The 27,305-nt window shown below is 42.7% G+C and overlaps 1 protein-coding gene across 1 annotated transcript; it reads left to right on the top strand.

Moving 5' to 3' along the window:
• Positions 1–177: 177 nt before the first annotated feature.
• Positions 178–25,350, top strand: LOC121540903 (rab11 family-interacting protein 5). The gene is made up of 5 exons (XM_041850043.1): positions 178–908; positions 7,804–8,339; positions 8,592–9,201; positions 23,019–23,151; positions 23,882–25,350. The coding sequence occupies exons 1-5, from the start codon at positions 529–531 to the stop codon at positions 24,140–24,142; spliced, it is 1,920 nt and encodes a 639-aa protein (XP_041705977.1). The 5' UTR covers positions 178–528; the 3' UTR covers positions 24,143–25,350.
• The last annotated feature ends 1,955 nt before the right edge of the window (positions 25,351–27,305 follow it).

Below are 27,305 nucleotides of genomic sequence, written 5' to 3'. Positions count from 1 at the left end.
TTTTGCAATATTGACAAAGAAAAACGCGTTTTGTAATTGCATGCATGATCATAACATAGTGGTGTCATAATAATAATGCCACAGTAAGGATTATGATAGGCCTATTTTATTCCACCATTTGGGGGTGGTGTTTCTCTTTAATTTTGCGGTACCAATACTGTATGCGGACCTCTCTTGTTAAGGAGGGCGGCCCGACAGCACATTGAGTTTTCGGACAGTAGACTAGTGATGAGGACTGACCAGCCAGCAGGGACCAGCAAGTATCCAAATTAGCAGATCGTACGCAGCTTTGAAGATGGCATGCGAGCGCCGCAAGCGCGGGATGGCCAGCATTTCCCAAATCTGACGTCGGAGACATGCCGGAGCAGTTTGGAGAAATTCTGCAGAGGTCCTGCGTCTGTTTGTGCAAGCAAACCGGTGGACACAGATGCAAGGGCGAGGCTACGACAAAAAAATAAGCGGCAAGGGACGGCTATTTAGGACTTTTTATGCAGTCACGCTCCCCCAATCCATGCAACGTAATTTAAAATGATGTCACTTATAGACTTAAACGATGACCAGAGATGGGTGCCTACACATGTGAATGTAACTGTCCTTCGTGCAAGGGGTTTGCGGACGAAGGACAAGCACGGGAGCCGTTATGTTTACACCATCATTCAGGTGGGGAAGGAGAAATACACCACCGGTTTGGTCGAGAAGGCGACTGTGCCTGAGTGGAATGAGGAATGCTGTTTCGAACTTCTCCCCGGAATACTGGAGGCTGGGGGTCGCAGTGCTTTTCCCTCAGGGAGCGGTGACTTGGTCATCAACGTTATGCACCGTGTGCTTATCGGACTTGACGTGTTTCTTGGTCAAGCAATCGTCCCTTTGGATAAAATATTTCAAGATGGAATGTGCCCTAGAGATGAGTAGGTTCCTCTCACTTACTAAGTTAATTTGCTTATGATGAGGAACTTATTTCCACTGAGTATATTGACATTTTAGTCATTTAGCAGACGCTCTTATCCAGAGCGACTTACAGTTAGTGAGTGCATATATATATTTTTTAATACTGGTCCCCCGTGGGAAACGAACCCACAACCTTGGCCTTGCAAACACCATGCTCTACCAACTGAGCTACACGGGACATGTAGGCTAAATTATAATATACATAAATTATAGGCCATTATGGCCATAGTAATTTGCCATGATTGACAGTAACATTTATAAGCCCAACTTGCTCAAGTATCTGCATTACAGATGTCTACGATAGATACTGGGGCAGGCCCAACTATGGAGAAGGGTGCAATTGCATGTGGGCATTCCTGCATATGCAGGAACCTGTCTTTATACTTCTATTGGTCAATTTTTAAGTTAAGACAGCCGGGAGGTGGGGGCGCTCCAGTACAGTAGGTGGCGTTAATGCACAATAACGTTGGATGCCAGCCGCTGATAAACCACACAGAAGAAGGGGCGGTAGCTAGCTAGCCGTACACGGGTAACGATGGCGAGGGCAGGTGTTCGGCAGGCGGGAGCGAAGGACACTGTGTGCTATCTTAGCCAGCTAGTCCTAAGGAGGACTCCGGTACACAGCAGGTGGGAGGTGGGGGCGACACAGTGTGCTAGCTAGCTAACTATCAAGATAGCTAGCATACGGTGTTGCTAACTATCAAGCTAGCTAGTACATGTGTCGCCTCAGCCTCCCACCTGCTGTGCTAGCGGGAGGCGGGGACGACCGGTAGGCAGTGTCTTTCGCCCCTGCCTGTCGGGCATGGTTTTCTCTGTGACACAGCAGTTGGAAGGCGGGGGCAACACCGTGTGCTAGCTAAGTAGCAAGCTAGCACACAGTGTCACTAATTAACAAGCTAGCTAGCACGCGTTAGGCGGCGACGACTGGTAAACTGTTCTTTGCCCCTGCCTGTCGGCACGGTTTTCTCCAGGACACAGCAGGCCGGAGGCGGGGGCGACATTGGGTGCTAGCAAACTAGGAAGCTAGCACACAGTATCACTAACTAAGCTAGTTAGATAGCACGCGGGAGGCAGGGGCGACCGGTAGACAGTGTCCTTCAACCCCACCTGTCGGGCACTGTTTTCCCGCAGTTTTGTTAACGACGTTGAGTGCAGGACGGGAGCGAAGGACACTGTCTACCGGAGGACTCTGGTAGGCAGGGACGAATAAAACTCAGATAAAACATGAAGATGCTGTGCTCGGGGGGGCATGCATGCAGGCAGGAACCAATGGGGTACTTGAGTGGGGGCGTTCATGCAGGAACTAATGGGATTTCCCAACAAGTTAGAAAAAAAGTTGAAGGGTATGACATCTTGGTCTACATCTCTGCAGAACAGAATGTTTTTCTACCAATCAAAAATGATAGCTATTTTAGTAAACGCATAAAATACACTCAACAAAAATATAAACGCAACATGTAAAGTGTTGGTCATGAGCTGAAATAAAAGATCCCAGAAATGTTCCATACGCACAAAAAGCATATTTCTCTCAAGTTTTGTGCACACATTTGTTTACATCCCTGTTAGTGAGCATTATCCTTTGCCAAGATAATCTATCCACCTGACATTTGTGGCATGTCAAGAAGCTGATTTAACAGGATGATCATTACACAGGTGCACCTTGAACTGGGCACAATAAAAAGCCACTCTAAAATGTGCAGTTTTGTCACACAACAAACACAATGCCACAGATGTCTCAAGTTTTGAGGGAGCGTGTAATTGGCATGCTGACTGCAGGAATGTCCAGAGTTGCCAGAGAATTAAATGTTAATTTCTCTACCGTAAGCCGCCTCCAACGTCATTTTTGAGAATTTGGCAGTACGTCCAACCAGGGCTCACAACTAACTTTTTTACGGTACCGTCCTGAAGAGCAATTTCAACTGTCCCAAACTGAACCATCAAACAGGCAAAGAGTCAATACAGGACTAAGATTGAATCGTACTACACCGGCTCTGACGCTCGTCGGATGTGGCAGGGCTTGAAAACTATTACAGACTACAAAGGGAAGCACAGCCGCGAGCTGCCCAGTGACACAAGCCTACCAGATGAGCTGAATCACTTCTATGTTCGCTTCGAGGCAAGCAACACTGAAGCATGCATGAGAGCATCAGCTGTTCCGGATGACTATGTGATCACGCTCTCCGTAGCCGATGTGAGTAAGACTTTTAAGCAGGTCAACATTCACAAGGCCGCAGGGCCAGACGGATTACCAGGACGTGTACTCCGAGCATTCGCTGACCAACTGGCAAGTGTGTTCACTGACATTTTCAACATGTCCCTGACTGAGTCTGTAATACCAACATGTTTCAAGCAGACCACCATAGTCCCTGTGCCCAAGGACACTAAGATAACCCGCCTAAATGACTACCGACCCGTAGCACGCACGTCTGTAGCCATGAAGTGCTTTGAAAGGCTGGTCATGGCTCACGTCAACACCATTATCCCAGAAACCCTAGACCCACTCCAATTTGTATACCGCCCCAACAGATCCACAGATGATGCAATCTCTATTGCACTCCACACTGCCCTTTCCCACCTGGACAAGAAGAACACCTACGTGAGAATGCTATTCATTGACAACAGCTCAGCGTTCAACACCATAGTGCCCTCCAAAGCTCATCACTAAGCTAAGGACCCTGGGACTAAACACCTCCCTCTGCAACTGGATCCTGGACTTCCTGATGGGCCGCCCCCAGGTGGTAAGGGGTGCGTGTTCAGGCCCCTCCTGTACTCCCTGTTCACCCATGACTGCATGGCCAGGCACGACTCCAACACCATCATTAAGTTTGCCGACGACACAACAGTGGTAGGCCTGATCACAGACAACGATGAGACAGCCTATAGGGAGGAGGTCAGAGACCTGGCTGTGTGGTGCCAGGATAACAATCTCTCCCTCAACGTGATCAAGACAAAGGAGATGATTGTGGACTACAAGGGAAAAAAAGAGGACTAAGCACGCCCCCATTCTCATCGACGGGGCTGTAGTGGAACAGGTTGAGAGCTTCAAGTTCCTTGGTGTCCACATCACCAACAAACTATCATGGTCCAAACACACCAAGACAGTCGTGAAGAGGGCATGACAAAGCCTATTCCCCCTCAGGAGACTGAAAAGATTTGGCATGGGTCCTCAGATCCTCAAAAAGTTCTACAGCATCGAGAGCATCCTGACTGGTTGCATCACCTCCTGGTATGGCAACTGCTCGGCCTCCGACCGCAAGGCACTACAGAGGGTAGTGCGTACGGCCCAGTACATCACTGGGGCCAAGCTTCCTGCCATCCAGGACCTCTATACCAGGCAGTGTCAGAGGAAGGCCCTCAAAATTGTCAAAGACTCCAGCCACCCTAGTCATAGACTGTTCTCTCTGCTACCGCACGGCAAGCGGTACCGGAGCGCCAAGTCTAGGTCCAAAAGTCTTCTCAACAGCTTCTACCCCCAAGCCATAAGACCCTTGAACAGCTAATCATGGCTACCCGGACTATTTGCACTGCCCCCCCACCCCACCCCCCTCTTTTACGCTGCTGCTACTCTGTTAATTATTTATGCATAGTCACTTTAACTCTACCCACATGTACATATTACCTCAATTACCTAGACTAGCCGGTGCCCCCGCACATTGACTCTGTACCGGTACCCCCTGTATATAGCCTCCCTACTGTTATTTTATTTTACTGCTGCTCTTTAGTTATTTGCTTTTATTTTTTTACTTAACACTTCTTTTTATTTTACTTTTTATTTTAAAAAACTGCATTGTTGGTTAAGGGCTTGTAAGTAAGCATTTCACTGTAATGTCTACACCTGTTGTATTCGGCGCATGTGGCAAATAAAATCTGATCTGATTTGATGTTTTTTTTATGTTTTGATATGCCAACATGGGTCTAGGTCATTTGCAATGCTTTTAAAGTAATTGATGTATTTCTGTGACCGATACAGAAAGTCTATATTACATAAACGTAATTTCTTAAGAAAAAAAAGTTTAGCATCTTAATGAAGACAAATATTATTAATAATTATAATGTATTCATTGAACATGTTAACCACATGTACACAATACATCTAAGAGAGAACAATGTTATTGTGAACGGTTTACTGAAGAAATGTAAGTCAGAGACATTCCATTCCACCACCAGCTGCCCCATTAAACAACATAACACAACAATATACAATAAAGAATGTGTGTGTTCCCCAGCCTTCACTTTCTCTGCTTCCTCTTCAGTCACTGAAGAATGGTGGCCTTGACCTTTTTGAGTGCCACCACTTGCTAACAGCCAGGGCCTAAAATGTACTTTTTGGTACACCAGCCACCGTGGCAGGTAGATAAAAACCATCTACCAGCCAAAATATTTTCTTTACATTTACATTTACATCATTTAGCAGACGCTCTTATCCAGAGCGACTTACAAATTGGCTAAAATTACTCCAAAACACAAAAAAACAGATGAGAATTCTTTGTGATGTTTCTAAACAATAAATGTATTACTTTGTAAGAAGTAATGTTGTATATTGTTTAATTTAATTTTTTGTGACCTGAGTCTTTTAACCAAAATATCACAGATGAGTCAAAAATGTGATATACCGTGTTAACGCGATTTGAGTCAAGTTTGTGCCTGTGAGATTGAGAGGATGACTAGTAACCGCGTTGCTTCTCTTCCCTAGCAGTTGAAACTCAAACATTGAAAAAGAACCTAGCTTGTGAACAAAACAATGTAAATAGTCAAGAACAAAGTCTCACTACAGTAGACTTTCGATTCAAGTAAATTAAACAAACTTTGTGTGCGCAGTGTTGCAGCGCGAGGCAGAAATACTTTGCACATTTTACAGTGTGCATTCGGTTCAGGTCAGTGAGATACAACCATATTCTCTAGAATACCATAGTATCTAGCCATAGCTTACAGACAATGCAAATGCCACAGCAACTCCCGGCATAGACAACCTCCGCTACGGGCCGGCGGGCCGCAGACAGGCTGGGAGAGAGTCAAATGTGCATTCTAATAGGCCTATTTGCCCAAAACTTGAATGATATTATACATTTCCATAACCTAAATAATGACATGCGATGCCTAGCCAGCCATATCATTGTTTGAAACCTGGACATTTTACATAGCCTATTTTACCTTGGCGTTCTCCTGTAATAGCATTTTGGAACATTCACACATATGGCCGAGACCAATGAACACATTGCTGCGCTTGTAATGTAAATTATTAATAGTTTATCAACTTTTAAGCTAAATGTTGTGATCTGTTTCATCAGCCTTGTCTTTGTGTTTAAAGCACTGTTGTATGCATTTTATATTTTTCTGGCCTATCGTCCTGCAACTGTCCAAAAGTCTGTTTTGAACCTTCCCAGAAAAATGTTTTTATCATCCCCAGGATGACGGGACGCCCTTAATTTTGAGCCCTGCTTCCAACCAGCCTCACAACTGCAGACCACGTGAATGGCATCATGTGGGAGAGCGGTTTGCTGATGTCAAAGTTGTGAACCAAGTGCCCCATGATGGCGGTAGGGTTATGGTATGACCAGGCATAAGCTACGGACAATGAACACAATTGCATTTTACAGATGGCAATTTGAATGCACAGAGATACCGTTACCAGATCCTGAGGCCCATTGTTGTGCCATTCATCCGCCGCCATCACCTCATGTTTCAGCATGATAATGCACAGCCCCATGTCGTAAGGATCTATCTGTACACAATTCCTGGAAGCTGAAAATGTCCCAGTAATTCCATGGCCTGCATACTCACTAGACATGTCACCCATTGAGCATGTTTGGGATGCTCTGGATCAACATGTACGACAGCGTGTTCCAGTTCCCACCAAATCCAGCAACTTCACACAGCCATTGAAGAGGAGTGGGACAACATTCCACAGGCCACAATCAACAGCCTGATCAACTCTATGCGAAGGAGATGTGTCTGCTGCATGAGGCAAATGGTGATCACACCAGATACTGACTGGTTTTCTAGACCACGGCCCTACCTTTTTTTAAGGTATCTGTGACCAACAGATGCATCTGTATTCCCAGTCATGTGAAATCCATAGATTAGGGCCTTATTTATTTAAATTGACTGATTTCCTTAGATGAACTGGAACTCAGTAAAATCTTTGAAATTGTTGCATGTTGCGTTTATATTTTTGTTCAGTATACGTTTTATCTAAACCATTTTTTACCACTTTCCCAACAACTTGGAGAGTATGAAATCTACTTCTCTGCTTTTCAAATCTAAAATCAGAAAACTTCTTCCACTACCACAAAAATACTATAAAGAAATCTAAAGCAAGTCCCACAATTTTATTGGGATTTACTTGGATATATCCATAATAATGACGTTGCATGATTTCGCCTGGCTCAGAAAAAGTTGAGTCGCGTCTGGACAGCCGTTCGCTCTCTATGATAGGCTCCAGGGGAGTTCACATTTCAAAAGTGAAATAAATCTTCAGAGGTCTGACAGGCAGACAGCTATGCTTATATTAACCCCTGCTGTACCAAACTAAATGCTAGACTGGAAGCAAGGGGAAATAATGTGAAAGTTGAGATAAATGCAAGAGATGATTCGGACAGCAACGTGAACATGATAGTCTTATGGAGACACAGTGATCATTTTCAGATGGAACTGTTAGCAGGCATAGTGTGCCTGTGACGGCCAATACAGCACGGCTTGGAATGCTGCTCATCCAATCAGCATTCAGGATCCAAACAACACGTTTTATAAAATAAAATAATGTTGGTCACAGATGCGTTTAAGTTGCATGACAATGCATGTGTGGAGCGCTGGGGATGGTTGACGCCTGACAGTCTCCTCTCACTGTGGCTCCAGATGGCTCAAACTCAACTCCAAGGCCGGCCGGAAGGAGAAGGAGCGCGGCGAGATGCAGGTGACGGTCCAGTTCACCCGCAACAACATGACAGCCAGCATGTTTGACCTAACCATGAAGGACAAGCCACGGTCCGCCTTTGGCAAGCTCAAGGACCGTGTGACGGGGAGGAAGATGGGCGACATGGAGTCATCATCAGCCATCGTGCCGGGACGCTTCGCCGCACTGTCGGGTTCCCTAGGGCAAACATTCAGAGAGGGGGGCGGAGGAGGAGAGGACCCCATGGAGGTAGACGAGGAGAAGCGGAGAAAGGTGAAGGATTTCTTCCTGGGGAAGGGAAAACTGCGGAGGTCGTCCGACACAAGGTCGTGCTCGTCGCTGGCCTCGGAGAGCAGCGTGTCATCCTTGACCAGTGAGAGCCCCCCTCCTCTGGGCCAAGGCCTCCTGGCAGCCCCACCCAGCTCCCTCAGCCCCCCCTTATACAGCAACAAGGTCAAAGTAGACACCCACCACAGAGATACAGACCTAGCTAAAAAAGGTAAGCCTGCAGATTTCCTATCTCCCGAGTGTTTCATTTTCATTAGAAATTTACCTAAATGTCTGTAATATGTAGTAATTCATGAGCTGTATTTAGATTCTGGCAGAATCTTTACCAGATAAAAGCATGTACTGTATGTCAAGGATCTAGCTTGCTTATGCATTTTAAAGAATTGTTTTGGAAGAGAGGTTATTATTAGGACCGATCCATTTCAGGCCAATACTTTGACACCCTTTCTTTCCCTCCAAATAGTGTTCACCACCACACAGTCTTCCCCTTTAATACTGACCCACAAGCAAGCCTTCAGCGACGAGGCGAGTGGGATTACCACTACTGCCGTTCCCCAGCCCTGTCCTGCTGTGGAATCCCTCAAGGGTCAGGGTATGACTCTCTCCCAATCCTCTCTGTGCATCAACGGAAGCCACGTCTACGGATCCGAACCCAAGGGCTCAGGCACCCTCCCATCCAAGCTGGTCCTCCTCGAGAAGTGCTTCCCACTCTCTCATTCGCTGCAGAACCTCACAAAGCGGAGCGAGGACAATGGTTCCGCCGGCGATGGGCGGCGCTGGTCCTTCGACAAGGTGAAGAAGGAAGAGAAGTACGAGAAGAAGGCCGAACCACATGTCTCCCAGGTTCAAAGCGCTCGGGTTGGGGGTTGTCCGGTGCAGGCAGCCGCCCCGATGCTGTCTTCCACTACCACGGTGGACTCGGCAGACAAAGGGAAAAAGCTCAGAAAGTCGTTATTCTCCAGAGGGAGGAGTGATTCTCTACCTGCCAAGTCGGCGCCGAGCCAGGGTTGTCCTCTCCCCGAGGGGAGACTGCGAGGCTTGTTTGGCTCCAGTGACTCCCAGAACAAGCCAAGGTGAGTGGAGGGTCATTTCAGATGTCTCCACACTCCAGGGCTTCATACAGTTTTGCCTTCCATCGAAAGCACACAGACATCTACATCTTGAAAGGTTTTGATTTCCTTGTGTTCAGTGTCTATGCTGCCCCCTGTTCCTTTAAAATGGAAATGTGGCCAGTTCATCCACCATTTCAATCAATCAAATGAGCCCTTTTTACATCAGCAGTTGTCACAAAGTGCTGCAATCTCATATCACCTCATGTAGGCCACAACATGATAAGGTTCATACTGTACTCTTAACACAGGATAATAGTAAACATCTAGGCCATTTGTACAGTGGGGAAAAAAAGTATTTAGTCAGCCACCAATTGTGCAAGTTCTCCCACTTAAAAAGCTGAGAGAGGCCTGTAATTTTCACCATAGGTACACGTCAACTATGACAGACAAAATGAGGGAAAAAAATCCAGAAAATCACATTGTAGGATTTTTTATGAATTTATTTGCAAATTATGGTGGAAAATAAGTATTTGGTCAATAACAAAAGTTTCTCAATACTTTGTTATATACCCTTTGTTGGCAATGACACAGGTCAAACGTTTTCTGTAAGTCTTCACAAGGTTTTCACACACTGTTGCTGGTATTTTGGCCCATTCCTCCATGCAGATCTCCTCTAGAGCAGTGATGTTTTGGGGCTGTCACTGGGCAACACGGACTTTCAACTCCCTCCAAAGATTTTCTATGGGGTTGAGATCTGGAGACTGGCTAGGCCACTCCAGGACCTTGAATGCATCTTACGAAGCCACTCCTTCGTTGCCCGGGCGGTGTGTTTGGGATCATTGTCATGCTGAAAGACCCAGCCACGTTTCATCTGCAATGCCCTTGCTGATGGAAGGAGGTTTTCACTCAAAATCTCACGATACATGGCCCCATTCATTCTTTCCTTTACACGGATCAGTCGTCCTGGTCCCTTTGCAGAAAAAACAGCCCCAAAGCATGATGTTTCCACCCCCATGCTTCATAGTAGGTATGGTGTTCTTTGGATGCAACTCAGCATTCTTTGTCCTCCAAACACGACGAGTTGAGTTTTTACCAAAAAGTTATATTTTGGTTTCATCTGACCATATGACATTCTCCCCAATCCTCTTCTGGATCATCCAAATGCACTCTAGCAAACTTCAGACGGGCCTGGACATGTACTGGCTTCAGCAGGGGGACACAGGATTTGAGTCCCTGGCGGCGTACTGTGTTACTGATGGTAGGCTTTGTTACTTTGGTCCCAGCTCACTGCAGGTCATTCACTAGGTCCCCCGTGTGGTTCTGGGATTTTTCCTCACCGTTCTTGTGATCATTTTGACCCCACGGGGTGAGATCTTGCGTGGAGCCCCAGATCAAGGGAGATTATCAGTGGTCTTGTACGTCTTCCATTTCCTAATAATTGCTCCCACAGTTGATTTCTTCAAACCAAGCTGCTTACCTATTGCAGATTCAGTCTTCCCAGCCTGGTGCAAGTCTACAATTTTGTTTCTGGTGTCCTTTGACAGCTCTTTGGTCTTGGCCATAGTGGAGTATGGAGTGTGACTGTTTGAGTTTGTGGACAGGTGTCTTTTATACTGATAACAAGTTCAAACAGGTGCCATTAATACAGGTAACGAGTGGAGGACAGAGGAGCCTCTTAAAGAAGAAGTTACAGGTCTGTGAGAGCAAGAAATCTTGCTTGTTTGTAGGTGACCAAATACTTATTTTCCACCATAATTTGCAAATAAATTCATAAAAAATCCTACAATGTGATTTTCCGGATTTTTTTTCCTCCATTTGTCTGTCATAGTTGACGTGTACCTATGATGAAAATTACAGGCCTCTCTCATCTTTTTAAGTGGGAGAACTTGCACAATTGGTGGCTGACTAAATACTTTTTTCCCCCACTGTATAAGAATAGATGTACTGTCCTTTGAATCAGAGGAAATCAAAGACAGAGTCCATGTGACTGCAGTTGAAAAGGAAATAATGGCATATACAGTATATTTCACTCTTAACCTTGGGGTCAAATTGAAACAGATACTGTATACAGAGAAAGATCTAACTGAACTTTAAGCTTAAGGTTTGGTATGTTGTGGAACATCTGGGCCAGTATTCATGAAGGATATCAGAATAAGAGTGCTGATCTAGGATCAGGTCCCCCCGTCCATGTAAACTTATTCATTATGATCTAAAAGACCAAACTGATCCTAGATCAGTTCTTTACTCTGTGATGCTTTATGGATACTGGCCCAGTACACAAATCACCTGTTTTTGCTATTAGATTATGTGCAGTATTACTGTTTCTAATCAGACAGTAATTCCTGAAATACCAAATTTAGTACATCTTGCATTTTTGCTCTTCACCTTGCTTCAGTAATTTGCAAAATGCTGTTTTGCTTTGTCGTATCGAGTGAGTGGTGGCAATTATTGCTGATAAACAAAGGAGTCCGCTCATACTGAATCCTCGATCATAAGTTTATTCAGATCCCAAGCTTCAGCATAAGTGACAGGTGACATGACACCCGGAGAGCGACGCCTCAGAATGGCCGCTCTGCCTCTCTTCTTCGTTTACCCCTACTTATAAACAATGCAAAAAGATGGGCTCCCTCTTCTGGCCAATCACCAGTCTCTCCTGTCTACAACACACTTCCTGTCTGTTGTATGTGGCGTTACACTAAAACATTCCCTCTTCTGTTCCTCTAAAACAGTCATAATGTTAATACACCACATATTCCCCCCTTCGAGACAAATTAAAAGTCTCGACAACAAACAGAATAGGATTATGACTAGTAACAATTTATCCTATTGAGTATCTTTAACATTAAACCAAAAACATTCTCCTCTAGAGTGTAAATACCTTTCTATGAAATATGAACAACTGTTTATGAAGTGTGAATACATTACTATGAAATATGAACAAATCTTTATGGAGTGTAAGAGCGAAAAACTGTCCGGCAACCTTCCATCCATCAATCAAGACAGTAAAATTCTCTCACGGTCCCTCTGCCCCAGGCAACCACCTTCGGTACTCCAGATAAACTCATAAACCATATAAATGCATTTGAAACTATGATGCAATTAAATACACATGTAAGCCCCTGCAAACAAAATCCTATCCAAAAACATCCACTTGTAAGGCTGGTCAACCCATTGGACCCTACAGTGAACCTCTCCCTGCCTAAATTCCCTGTCCCTAAACATCACCGAAATAAACAAAAACATCTAAGATCCTCACATGTATTCAATAACATCAAATATCCTTCTACAAAAATTAATACCTAAGAATATGATACAATTATGTATTACACATGTCTATATTTCATTGCAGACACTGGAATGTAGTCCACTACACTTCATCTCCCCGTAGTCTCGACTTCCAATGGATTTGTTGATGATGGAATCGGCCACACCCTCCTTGTTTCATCTCCTCCAGTCATATTGTCCCTTCATATTGTCCTTGTTTGAGTATTTCAATCTCCATATGTTCCCCAAATGCTTCTGGAAGAAAAGGAAAACCAAACAGTATCTTTTGCAAAACAACACTTTCGAATTAAACATCAATATCAACTAAGAATATAAAAATGATATATAAATGATGTATGAATCACATTAACCTCTTCCCCCCTTTGATTCATAAATCATACTACAAATCACACTAATATTGAAAAAAAAAAAAAATATTCTTTGAAAAATCATCAAATAATCAAAAATGATATTTATCCATTCAGTTCCACTTGTCCATCTTCATCCAGATCAGGAACAATCAACACCGGCATCTGAGTGTTGTCTCCAGGCATCACTCTCCAACCTATCTCAATATCATAGCTTTCTCAAAGGTCAGTAACAAATTACAAACATCACACAGTGCTATCAAAGCTGCCATTAAATGTAACACAACACTGCCCCTACTGGCCTCCCTGATCTTGCAACCAAGTCTTCGCTGACTTCTGCTCCCTCAGATCTCCCAAATGCATCCCTTATATTCTTCAATGCATATATAACCCTAGTTATAATATCTGAACTATCTGGACTCAAAGTATCTACTAATATTATCAATATGATCTTTCCAAATGTTACACCATACCATGGAAAAAATCCCCCCTTCTCCCTTAGATGTATCCTTCAATGATAGGCTTGAAGACTATGACATGTAACCATGTCTCTTTTCATCCAATTTCAAATATAGCTTCAGATTTCTGTCCGGTGCTACCCCTCTTATAATGGTAGAAACCTCATATGGAAGCTTCAACGTTGACATGTAACAACATCCTGTCCATCCATAGGGTAAGAATATATACTTTATCACCACAAACCCTCCAAATATCTCTAAAATTCTCCATAGTCACATTGTCAGGCAAAAGCTAATCTTTTAACCATCAAAGTCCTGCTGTTCCTACTAACTGGTACATAAAAAGTAACATATTTCTCATTACTACCCTTAAGGTCATGCATACCCAAAGTTATCATATAACATCACAATCTGATATTCCCATAAACATACCCCTTACCTCATATGTTTTATTAGAACAAAACAACTTTTAACCCTCAATGGTTACACCTCAAATGCTTCAGGGTTTGCTGTTACCTGAGTTTACTTTCCATCTAACAAATGCACACAAGTTAATTCACTTAACCCAATAACACCTAACCCTAGGCTTAAACAAATGTTTTGACAACGACATTATTTTATCTGTTACTGATTATTGTTGCTGATACCACAGTCATGACAACGCATAAGATTGACACATACTTGATAGAGGTCGAACGACCGTCTCTAAAATGTTTGGTGCTGGAATTCTCACCAGACATGGACCCTCAAGATTCCTCACTGATCTTACAGAATGAGCTGCTGGAACCTGCCCATCTATCTCTAATTTTCACAACAGAAGAATCAAACCACTCCCTTTAGTTTCTCTCTCCCCTAACGAGCGGTACTGATCAGATACCTCTCCTTGTCTGTCATTAAAATCAAATACCTCATCCTGTACCTCCATGATGAATCAATATTCTCTCTACTACTATCTGTTCTCCTATTTTAACCCTATTCATACTATCATTGATAGCACTCTCCATCCGTAACATAAACCCCTGAGTCTTCTTGCTAACCCCCTTTAATTTCAGAAAAGTTGTTGTCGGTGTCATACTTCCTACATTTGCTATTGCCATCGTATCATTAATCCCTTCCAAAGTTACCATTAAAGTATGTATTAACCTTAATTATTTATAGTGGCACAGTTACCAATATCCTCTGTGTATTATCTACTGTTGGAGTGGCTACTGTAATCTACTCCTCCTGAACTCCCTCAATGACTGTGGAGGCTACAACAGACCTCAACTCTTCCATTATAAGCGTTACTTTATGAATTACATAGCCTTTTAACCAATAATTCTTAACCGGAACAAATTTTAATGCTTGCACTAGATAAGTACACATATACTCTCCCTGACCTTTCTCTGTAACATTACGCAACATAAGTGAACAGTCACTCCTAACCCTCTTCCAAACTATACCTCCTTTGATTAGGTGCAACAGCTTCTACTCTTGGTCCTGATAACAATACTTCTTCTCCATAATTATCTCTCCATGTGGGAGGAACGTCCCCATCCTAACCCTAATAAGTATTTTTTCCCCTAAAATTGGTGAGCTATTGGTTCCCTTATAATCAAATGCGATATATTTATGGCTTTAATAACTATCAATGTTGAAATAATTAAATTGCTTCTCACTGTTGTCTTAATAGACTGAAGTGTTAATGTCCTTAGTTACTTCATCCATTTTCCAAAGAAAAGTTGGCTTTGCTTGTACTTCCATCTATCACCACTAGTGTCACTTTTTCCCAACTCTCAGTCCCATCTCTAATCCCTGACTTTCAAACTTTTGATTATAAAAATACACCTATAATTACCTTGATCTCCCTGCTGGGAACTGTAACTATAGATACTCAATCACCCTCAATCTTCTCTTATCATTCAGCAACACATACTTTCTCAATGCATCTGCTCCTAACAGATCTAAACTCCTACCATATCTTCCCACTAAACTTTAAAATGTCCTTCACTACTGTTCTCTCTCTCTTACTACTAACTTTGAAACTTAGCTTACTGTCTTAGAGTTCCTTCAACCTAGTTCTCCTAACTTATTTTAATCTAATCTTTTTCTCCTAACCTTTAAAAACCTTTTTCCACTGATTTATTCACAAAATCCCTTTACCACCAAATTTTTTTGAATATGTGATTGGGAAAGTCCCCACCTGCTTCTGACTTTTTTACACACAGACTTGGCAAATGACTAAACACCTTTTAGCCTAGCCTGAAATCTCTTAGTGTAAGAATGTAACCCAGAATAACCGTCACCCCTTTTAACTTTATTTCCCAGACAGATTGTCTAATAGGCAGTATCATCCTTCCTATGATACTATCTTTTTAAGCCAATATGATTCCCAAAAACCTACTTTTTAAAATCTTCTACCAGACAGTCGTCTAGTGTACATCTTATTGTACAATTCAATTTAAACAATGCATCTCTTCCCAACACTGCAATAACAGTATCTTCTAATATTAGTATGTCTATTTTGATTTCTCTTTGAGTTCTATAGCAGAGATCAATTGGTTCCCTAAGAGTAATTAACTGTTTTACTACCTCAAATCCCTATCCTAATTAGTTAATTTTACATAGTGAGATGTTTAACCTCTTTAGGCTGAACACAGATAAGTTTTTACACTATTCACTATCACTTCTCATAGTCCTCTGGTTTTACTTCAATTGTTAGATATTTTCTCTTCTTCTCTAATCGGTGCTATCAGCTGACACCCCCCTTCCGGATCTTCTAGGCACTCTAGAATCTTTAGGGTTCACCTGGAGAACAGGTGATCTTGAATTGCCCCTGTATCTTCCTTAAAAATGTTCTCTGTTTTTTCCTCCTGACTTGTTGCACTCACAGGTAAAGTAACCAATCTGTCCACAATTATAACAGTCTTCTGAAAGTTGCTGGAAGTGTAGCTGAAATCTTCCTCCTCCTTCTATTTCTTCTCGTCCTCTTCCTCTCCAATTCTGTGTCTGTCCAGAAACTGGCTGTGGATATGGAACATTTGGTACCCCCTTGGCTGGTACAATTGTATTTGATATTGTTCAGTTGAAGCTGTAACAGTGATTGTTGATTTGGTTCACTCTGATTCTTCATAACCAAAGCTTCTCTTCTCCACCAGTTGTATGATTGAGTTTTCTCAGAGTTTCTTCGTCCTGTTCTTTCTTGCTGTTGACATATCAGGATTCTTCAAAAGCTTATATTCTAAGTTCTGTCCTCAAAATATCATCTTCCATCATCTTCTTACTTTTCTTCTGTGATCGTCGTTTCTGCTTGTCCTCTATCTATTATTCGTCTTCATCTCTGATGCACCAATCACCCTCCTGGATGATCACCGGAAGCTGAGGATAAACATCCCTAAGCTCTACTCCCTAAGCTCTACTTCCTTCTCATAAGGTGGGTGTCTTTTTGCTGAATCCGTATGTGAGAAAGGTGTACTAACTTCTGCCATTAGTTTTTCTAACACTACTTTAGTTAAAGGATTACTATTTTTTCCCCTATATCAACCCTTTTATATTCCTTTATTGTGAACTATTTTAGACTGTATAGCCTATGGCTTCCCCCCTGTAATAATTAATATAAACCTAACACATTTTTTATTTATTTAAATAAATCAATTAAAAATCATGAATAATTAAAACCAATTTTTATTCCTATATCCTATGTCACCAATTTATCAATTAGTGTTGGCTATCTTACCACAACCCATCAAATGCAAGTAAATGTAAGTTAGTCAACTTCAAAGCAATCCCAAAAACAAAGCCTGTAACCCCTTGCTCTATAACCCCTAATTATCTTAAATTTACAGAATAATGTCAGTCCTTGACTCCCAACACAACTCCAATCAAACCCCAGTGATGCACATAGCCTCCAAAATGCAATTTTTAATGAAATAGTATTTGCCAAGCCTATGTGAAATTGTCATCTCAAAACCTTTTTTTTTTGGACTTGATCCTCTGTCGCGTCACGTGACGTGTACGTCATCACTTTCTGTATCTCCTCTCTCTCTCCTGTCTCTCATATGACAAGGGAACAAAGACACAGAAACAGATTTTAGTAGTTAATGCAATCACTGAGTATTTCCAACCATTCAATATTCATTCGTTCTACCTTATTCACTCTAAGACTAAACTCAGAACTAAATAGATCGCTCAAAAACATTTATTTTATTTTAATCCGTCATTTAATTATTTATTATAATCCGTCAACATATCTCTCTCTCATTTATCAATTCAATAGGTCACAAAACAAGTTTCATCTTTAACCATCCGCCGTTTAAACTAGAATACTCGTGTCAAAATATATCTTCTCTTTGTTTCCTCGTCTGTGTCTATTTCTCTCCCTGCGACACGCAGGCCCACAGAAATATGACACGTTACCCACAATCCCCTTTGTTGTAGTTTTAGCATACCCTCGTGGTGTAGGTTTAGTACCGGAACCCAACGTCTCCTAATCTCGTGCCATAAACTCCAAATCCCACGTTTTGTAGTGTAGTGTCATAAAATTAAACGCATGCGCAAATGCATTCAATGATACGATTCCCGGACAATAGAACGATAGCATTACGCTACAGCTTCACTATTTTATACCTTATACTCACACAATTACACATAACAGAGCTCACATTTGCGTAGAACTTTGACTTCCACACACACAGACATATTTTAAGAGACTTTAATCCATCGCAATGGGGTCTCTAAGGATACGTTAGCATGTAGCACACAACACAATTAGCATTTAGCATTAGCCGCCATATACCATGTAGCATGAAACACACTCCCATTTAGCATTAACCTTAGCCTTTAGCTAACTGCGGCCTACCACGCCCTAAGTAACCTGCACCGTGGCCAAATCATTGTCCAATTATCCCCGTCTAACTTTATGCTGCCGTAAGTTCTGGATAATCATAGAGAGGTTATCCCACACATATACTTCGTCAACTATAAGATGAGCATAACATACATATAATCCGTCCAGCTTATAATTCCCAGAATCAACCTTACCCCACCGAACGCGATGCAAGGATTTCATGGCCCATTCCTAAAGAATCGCCTCGCTTCGAGGTCTTTACCAGATTCACGGTGCCCTAAATATGCATACGTATTCCTGACTTCATTCTGCCAATATCTGCCGGTAATATCTCTACCATCGATTGCTCTAAAATTCCAAGCCTCCCCTCCCCCTTGTTGCCCTGTCTACCAGTGCAACAATTGATAATGATTAGCCAGACCCCCAGTAATCAGCAATAACTCCACGAGGCACGGTCGTATGGTACACCTCTCCAGTGTACACAAGCAGTATCAAAACTAACAATCTCACAAAGCTTGTGAGGAAAAAACTCACCCTTGTCTGGTCATGACTTCAGACCGAGTTAGCTTCAGTTAGCTTGGCGGCTACAAATGAACAAAGGAGAACTGCAGACCAGCCCCACGTTGGGCGCCATTTGTCGTATCGAGTGAGTGGTGGCAATTATTGCTGATAAACAAAGGAGTCCGCTCATACTGAATCCTCGATCATAAGTTTATTCAGATCCCAAGCTTCAGCATAAGTGACAGGTGACATGACACCCGGAGAGCGACGCCTCAGAATGGCCGCTCTGCCTCTCTTCTTCGTTTACCCCTACTTATAAACAATGCAAAAAGATGGGCTCCCTCTTCTGGCCAATCACCAGTCTCTCCTGTCTACAACACACTTCCTGTCTGTTGTATGTGGCGTTACACTAAAACATTCCCTCTTCTGTTCCTCTAAAACAGTCATAATGTTAATACACCACAGCTTTTTGTAGTAAACTCTTGTTGCTGTTTTCCATAACCCATTATTGTTAACATTTTTGGGCAATTGTAGCATATTCACATATGAAAATATTTTAAGCTAGTCCTCAAATAAACGTTAGCTGGCAGAAGATGCTTCTTCTCTTTAGACATCTGGCTTTCCTTTTTCTATGTGTGTTAGAAAATTGCACCCATTTTTTTGAATGGGTCAGCTGGCATAGAATTAACAAGAGGACTGCTTGTGCCTTCCCTCCACAGGGTGGAAGTTTCTTCTAAGGTAGAAAGCGACTCAGACACCCCTCCTCCCCTCCCCCCTCGCTCCCCCATTCCCCCCCAGTGCTCGTCTCCCTCTACTTCTTCCACTGGCCGTGCCTCACCCGACAGTGGCCATCCCACTAACCCCTTCACCCCCTCTCCCTCTCCGACCCCCAATCCAATCTCTCCCTCCAACCCCTTCCTCCTGTGTATGCAGGGTAACCAATTTTTTGAGGACCTCATAACCGAAGAGGCCCGGAGGTCCCCCCCTCTCGCTCCCTGCTCCCCCTGTCATTCCACAGCTTTGCCTAGCGTCCCCAGTACCATCCACAATGTCGCAGTGCAAAAGAAAATGGCCGCCATACGGCGAGAGCGCCCCAGGCCTGTAGCCAGGCAGACGTCCCTCCCTGCCTTACTCCCGAGAGCGGCGACTGCCAGCCCCCCGAATCCATTCACCTCTCGCTCCATATCAGAGAGCGGGGGAAGAGAATGGGACGAGTCCTTTGACGCCTTTGCATCCAGCAGGCTGAATTCGCCAAAGGGCTCTCCTACCAATCACCCTTCAAATGCAACCTCGAGGCAAGCTCAAGTAAGAAGCACTCCTCCACATGAGAGTTACACTATTCCACCCGTTGAGGAGATGCAGATGAGTGAAGAAGAAGAGCATCCACCGTTGCCTCCACGGAGGCCCATAACAAGGACTTTGGTAAACAAGAGACCCTCTGACAGCTGGTTGCACAGGGGTCAGGAGCTGGCTGTGCAGAAAGAGGCCTGTCTCCTGTCACAAACAGGCGCGGCTTCCCTGCAGCACACAAGAGAAGGCGGGCACAAGAGATGCACACTTATTCCCCAGCTGTACCCAAGCCCAGGCAAACACCTTCTCGTCAGCAGTGAATTTCATACCGAACACTCACAACGTTATGCCAACATTTCTCCAGAGTCTCCATCTCCATTCAAGTCTGAAGATGAGTTCGAGAAGTTTGACTATGAACCATTGCGAGATGAAGATGATAGCTGTAAAATGATGTTTAATGAGCAGGACTTATGGCCGGATGCAACAGAAAACCATCTAGACCCAAATGTAAAGGATTCGATAATATTGTTGGCCTCAGAGGATACGATGGACGCTAGTCCCACTGTTAGAAAAGACGCCATTGTAAAGAACACTTCACATTCTGAACTCAAAGACTTATCTCTACCAGTAATGCTTCTTGATAGTGAAATGACTGTTGCCGATCTACTGAATATGTCTTCCCCAAAACACTCTAATTCAGGTCTTAAGACGCATGACATTGCGTCAACTACACCAGACCCAACAACGGAATTCTTCTCAATTCACCCAGAGAAGCCCACCAAGTCCAGAAATATAAATTATGAATCACCTCCGCTAACCTTGGAAGATCTAAATAAAAACCTAAGTAACTCTGATTTTAGTTTTATTGACTCTGCTTCTGATGCCTCCCCATCTCCATCTGAAATGATGACAGTGAATACCCTCAAAAGTTTAGGTGGCATTTTTCCTCAATCTCCACAAGTTACTCCCATAACCGTATATCATGAGCAGAAGATGCTATCTGCAGAGGATATGTTAACTTTTCAGAAACCTAGTACTATAGACATCAACTCTGCCCTAAAAGCGAATTTACCAGAAGCCTCCTTGCTTTGTCAAGACAATTGGCAAGATGGAGGTTGTGAATTGAATACATCACGCAGAGATTCTGCAAGCAATAAGAAGAACAATAGCATTTTTACACCTGACAGTCTTAACATAGAGCCTGAGTCTGAAGACATCACTAGAGACACTGTAGATATAAAACAATCTCCACTGGATAGAAATGGCAACATTTCAAAATCAAAGATAGACATTTCAATAGTAGACCCTTCATGTCATATTAGAACTTCTCCAGTTTCTCCACAGATGGGAATGCAACAGGAAGTTGTACGCAATAAACAGGAAGTGAGTCAGCCTCTGGCCAAACTAACCAAGCATGTCAATGAGTCTTCACCAAGGGGTGCTAGTTCACACAGGAGTCTCAAGGGAATGATACGAGAGCTCCGCGGCAACGGTGGTTCAAATAGCCCTGGCAAAGGATTGCGTGAGAGCCCTCTTCACCAATCACTGTCTCCTGGGCAAGTACTCTCAGAGAGCATTGAAGTACCCTTCTCATATCAACCCACCAAATCTCCTTTTTCCTCACCTTTGTCACCAGATAGAGAGACAACGCTCAAGGCAGCTAAATTATTTGTTTCCTCGCAAAAAACGAACACAAAATGTTCCACTCAGTCAATTCCAAAAGAAAACTGGTTAACGGAACGTTCCCCGTCCAGACATGCTGGGACCATCAGCTTCGAAGACCTCCATGCCAAAGTAGCCCCAAACGTGAGAAGCCCCATGAGTGCCAGGTTAAGGCCTGGCGTCTCTCTGCATGCTTCCAACCCCTCCTCTGCTGCCCCCTCCCTGGTGACTGAAACTAATGCCCAGGCTAAGCTACCCCCCACCCCCGGCCCCTCCTCCATACATCACCCCCCGACCGTGAGACCCAGTACCGGAGCCAGTGCCACCTTGGCTGTGGCCCCCTGCACCTCTTCCTCCTTCTCTACCTCCTCCACCACTGTCCAACCCCTGGTCGATGCACGGCACACACTTTTACCTGAGGAGACACAGCCAGCTAGCAGCCTGCCCCGACAGGAGAGCAGGTGAGACTTCTCCTCACACTTAAGCTCTGTGTACCCACTCCACTCCTCTTGAGAAAATATCAGGTTGGGTTGCCAGATTGGGTTGCCAGGTTGTAGTCAACAATGGGATGCGGCAATTAGAAATAGTTAGACATAACACACCTGCTAGCTGTTTACAAGCCATAGCTTGAAAACCTGAACCTACATATTGTTAGACTGTATTCTCATTCTTCCAAATGAAAGTAATATATTTAGTTTATTTGATTTAATCTATTCAAGTAGCTTCCTTAAGAGGAAGTTCTCTAAATTAATCAATATATATATCCCCTGCCAGTACCACCTGCCCATGCAAACCCATTGGTTGCTACAGTTTTGTAAATTGCTTAAATCTTTTACGTTGCTCGTCTCACTTCTGTGTAATTAATTTGTGTCAAACATTTGTGTCACTGACTGTCTCATCACATCTAGGAGTCCACATCCACAATCACAGTCATCACAATGAAAATCTCAGCCTTATCTTGATGATTTAACAACTACTTCAGCTCTCTGTGCTGCCATTTTGACCATCTGTAAATGAATGCAAAATGGAAATACTTTCCTTCACTCTCTCATTAGGTGTAGGGTGAAGTTGCCTCAAGATGCTGATATTGGGTCAGTTTGCGTTTTCCCCACTAAGGAAGCTGATCCTAGATCTGTACCCAGGGGAACTTCAACCTGGAGCCTGTCATTACTGCTGAAGCATACCTGCTTTGTGCTATACTCAAATCAGACACTATAAGCTCTTTTTATGCTCTCTTACTGAAACCTGTTGCTAAACACATTTTGCTGTCGTGTAGAGAACTGATTTGAGGTCTCCATTATATACAGAAAATTCAAAATCCAGGCTGGAGCATTGTTATGAATATTACCACATACTATGTAATGCCAGTGCCTCACATTGTACTGTACTGTATATTGATTTTCATGTGAAAAGTGTTATGTACACATAATCCAATGCAGTGAACATTTGATGGTGATGTTTTCTCTGCAGCCCCCACCCAGTGAAGCCCTTGACCACCGCAGCCAGTCAGGGGGAGAAGAAAGAGGGCCGGTCAATTCTGGAGAAGCTCAAGTCTTCCATCCACCCAGGCCGCGCCGCCCAGCAGACACTGGCTGAGACTGAGGTATAAAAGGCCACAAACTATGTGTTTAGACAGGCAGCCCAATTCTGATATTTTTTCCACTAATTGGTAATTTGACCAATCACTACAGATATTTTCACATCAGATCTTTTTCAGAGCTGATCTGATTGGTCGAAAGAATTGGGCTGCCTGTCTAAACAGCCAAACTATGCAGGGGAGCTTTTGCTCCAATGGGTGACATACTGTACATTAATATTTTCATAAAGCTGTGTTTTTCAGTACTGAATCACATATTAGAAACAGCCCACTGGGCACACACTGGTTGAATCAACGTTGTTTCCACGTCATTTCATAGACGTTGAGAATTGATGTCTGTGCCCAGTGGGAGTATTCCAAATATATCAACGAATATAATCAAGATAAAGAATCCATGAATTCACATAATGAATGACTTTCCAAACAGAAACGTTCTGAAACATTATTGTCTACTTTGGGATAACTGGGCAGTTCAAAATTCAGTGGAAAGGTTTTCGGTCATGTATGGCTGACTCTGTAAAACAATACATTTCACTGCACCTATTCGGTGTATGTGACAATAAAACATCTGATGACAGCGATAGATTTTTATCAATTGAGTCCCTCCTCTTGTTAATCTGTGTTTTCCCATTTGATGTAACAGATCCAGTCTTGTCAGATCAGTGATTCCTTCAAGATAGGAATGAAGGATGTATTCTCAAAAGTATTCTGACAGGGCCTGTGTTTGTCTTCTCAGGAATCGTTAGCGGACAGCTCGGCCCAGTACGAGCAGCTGACCAAAATGGAGCTGATCTCCCTTCTGCTGCAGCAGGAGATGGATGTGGAGAAGCAGCAGGCGGCCTCCGACCAGCGGGCGGCACTGCTGGAGAAACACGAGGCGGAGCTGAAGAAGATCAAGGCGCAGGTGCGCGACCTGGAGGACTACATCGACAAGCTGCTGGTGCAGATCATGGAGCAGACACCCACACTCCTCCAAGTGCGCTCCCGACACAAGTGACTGCTAGTGCTAGTATATCATAGTATAATATAGGGCCATGGTCACCATCAAACCCTGGTGCCAGAGAGCTTCTAGGATGAGCAGCTCAGTCCCTGTCATAGTGCATTTAACTAGGTCATGTTGGTCAGTTGTTTAGCTGAACCAGGTGCAGGGCTGAAACAAAAGCCTGTACATCCAAGTAGTTCTTCCGGAACAGGGTTGGTGACCACTTCTCCAGGGGCAGGTGTAGTTCAACACATCCCTAAGCAAAAATGAAATGTCACAACCATCCAGGTTTCACTGCTGATACCCTGCCCCGTTGATAAAGACACAATGTTGCCCAATGTGCATGCTTGCTATTGCTCAAATGTCAGGCTGCAAGTACTAATCAGAAACTGCAGTCATAGCAAATGTTATTGGTCACTTTACACTTGCTACTTAGTATAAGGAAAGTGACACAGCTTTTGTCAAATGTACTGCATTATAATTCTTATAAATGTGCATTGATGAAGAATACAGAAAATGTCTTCCTATTCATAGTGTACAGTAAATGTAATATTCAGTGGTATAAATTGTTCTTACTTGATATGACATTGCCTCAAATTCAGAAAACATTTAAGTGTCTGAATTAGATTGATATGGACCCAAATTATCTTCGTCATGGTAAATACTGTAATTATTTGGCATAAGACACTGACTCAAAAACAGACTGACTCGAGGAGATTTCCACTGAACTTCAATTTGTTTTCTTGAGCTAGTGTCATTGAATAAATGATGATGTATTTTTTTTACTATTCATGGATGAAATGTGTGCAAAGAATAAAGTGATAAATGTTAATGTGGTAAGATGGGTGTTACAATAAATTCAAAGGCATTATGCTAAGTTATATTTTCACGTTTTGGTTTCATTTGCAAAGCCAATGTATATAATTATGTATATTGCTTTGTCATATAATTTTTGTATGACATTGCGTGTATTATTTAGTACAGTACTTAAACTCCCACACCAGTAGAAATCCACTTTTTCGAGCTGAAAGACAATGCCACAACGATGTAAGTCAATAAGTCATCGTTTTAATCAATGGATGATATATTTGGGCTTGAAGTGACAAAACCGAACTGCCCGCTTCATGTAAATTCGTGCCAATGACATGTATTTTTCAATGAAATGACATTTTGTTTCAGGGTTGGGTTTTACAGTGCCTTCATAAAGTATTCATACCCCTTGACTTATTCCAAATTTCTTTGTGTTACAGCCTTAATTCAAAATGGATGAAATATATTTTTTTTCTCTCACCAATCTACACACAATACCCCATAATGACAAAGTGAAAACATGTTTTTAGATTTATTTTGGCAAATGTATAGAAAATGAAATACAGAAAGATCTCATTTACATAAATATTTACACCCCTGAGTCAATACATGTTACAATCATTTTTGGCATCGATTACAGCTGTGAGTATTTCTGGGTAAGTCTCTACGAGCTTTGCACACCTGGATTGTACAATATTTGCACATTATTATTTTTACAATTCTTCAAGCTCTGTGAAGTTGGTTGTTGATCATTGCTAGACAGCCATTTTCAACTCTTGCCATAGATTTCAAGCCGATTTAAGTCAAAACTGTATCAAGGCCACACAGGAACATTCAATGTAGCTTTGGTAAGCAACTCCAGTGTACATTTGGCCTTGTGTTTTAGGTTATTGTCCTGCTGAAAGGTGAATTTGTCCCCCAGTCTCTGTTGGAAAGAAGACTGAACCAGGTTTTCCTCTAGGATTTTGCCTGTCCTTAGCTCTATTCCACTTATTTTTATCCTAAAAACTCCCTAGTCCTTGCTGATGACAAGCATACCCATAACATGATGCAGCCACCACCATGCTTGAAAATATGAAGAGTGGTACTCAGTGATGTGTTGGATTTGCCCCAAACATAATGCTTTGTATTCAGGACAAAGTTAATTTCTTTGCCAATTTTTTTTGCAGTTTTACGTTAGTGCCTTATTGCAAACAGGATGCATGTTTTGGAATATTTTTTTTCTGTACAGGCTTCCTTCTTTTCACTCTGTCAATTAGGTTCGTATTGTGGAGTAACTACAATGTTGTTGATCCATCCTCAGTTTTCTCCTATCACAGCCATTAAACTGTAACTGTTTAAAAGTCACCATTGGCCTCATGGTGAAGTCCCTGAGCGGTTTCCTTCCTCTCCGGCAACTGAGATAGGAAGGACGCCTGTATCTTTGTAGTGACTGGGTGTATTGATACACCATTCAAAGTGTAATTAATAACTTCACCATGCTCAAAGGGATATTCAATGCCTGCTTTTTAAAAATGTGTATCCATCTACCAATAGGTGCCCTTCTTTGCGAGGCATTGGAAAACCTTCCTGGTCTTTGTGGTTGAATCTGTGTTTGAAATTCACTGCTCAACTGAGGGACCTTACAGATATATTTATGTGTAGGGTACAGAGATGAGGTAGTCATTCAAAAATCATGTTAAACACTATTATTGCACACGGAGTGAGTCCATGCAACTTATTATGTGACTTGTTAAGCAACTTTTTACTCCTGAACTTTAGGCTTGCCATAACAAAGGGGTTGAATAATTATTGACTGAAGACATTTCAGCTTTTCATTTTTAATTCATTTGTAAACATTTCTAAAAACACAATTCCACTTTGAGATTATGGGGTATTGTGTGTAAGCCAGTGACACAAAATCTCAATTTAAATTCAGGCTGTAAAACAACAAAATGTAGAAAAAGTCAAGGGGTGTGAATACTTTATGAAAGGTACTGTATTTGAAGGGTAGGCCTACCACCCACTAGCATGGCATTGTTTAATAATCAGAAACACCTGCAAAGTTTGCAAGTCGTGACTTTCTGCTGAGCAATCTAATAGATAAATGAAGATAGTTCACTCTGGCCGTTTATCGTTTAAATAAAAAAATAAGTTCCGGTCTACTTAAAAGGATGGGTCCAATGCAATAGCAGCTGTGTCTGGTCTACTTATACTGAAAAAATATATAAATGCAACATGCAACAATTTCAAAGATTTTACTGAGTTACAGTTCATATAAGCAAATCAGTCAATTGAAATAAATCCATTAGGCCCTAATCTATGGATTTCAAATGACTGGGCAGGGGTGCAGCCATGGGAGGGCATAGGCCCACCCACTGGGGAGCCA

Source organism: Coregonus clupeaformis, chromosome 3 (genome assembly GCF_020615455.1).
Source record: "Coregonus clupeaformis isolate EN_2021a chromosome 3, ASM2061545v1, whole genome shotgun sequence".
In the NCBI taxonomy this organism is placed as follows: Eukaryota; Metazoa; Chordata; class Actinopteri; order Salmoniformes; family Salmonidae; genus Coregonus; species Coregonus clupeaformis.
Note: the sequence above shows the minus strand (reverse complement) of the source record. Positions and strands in the feature narration are given on the sequence as shown.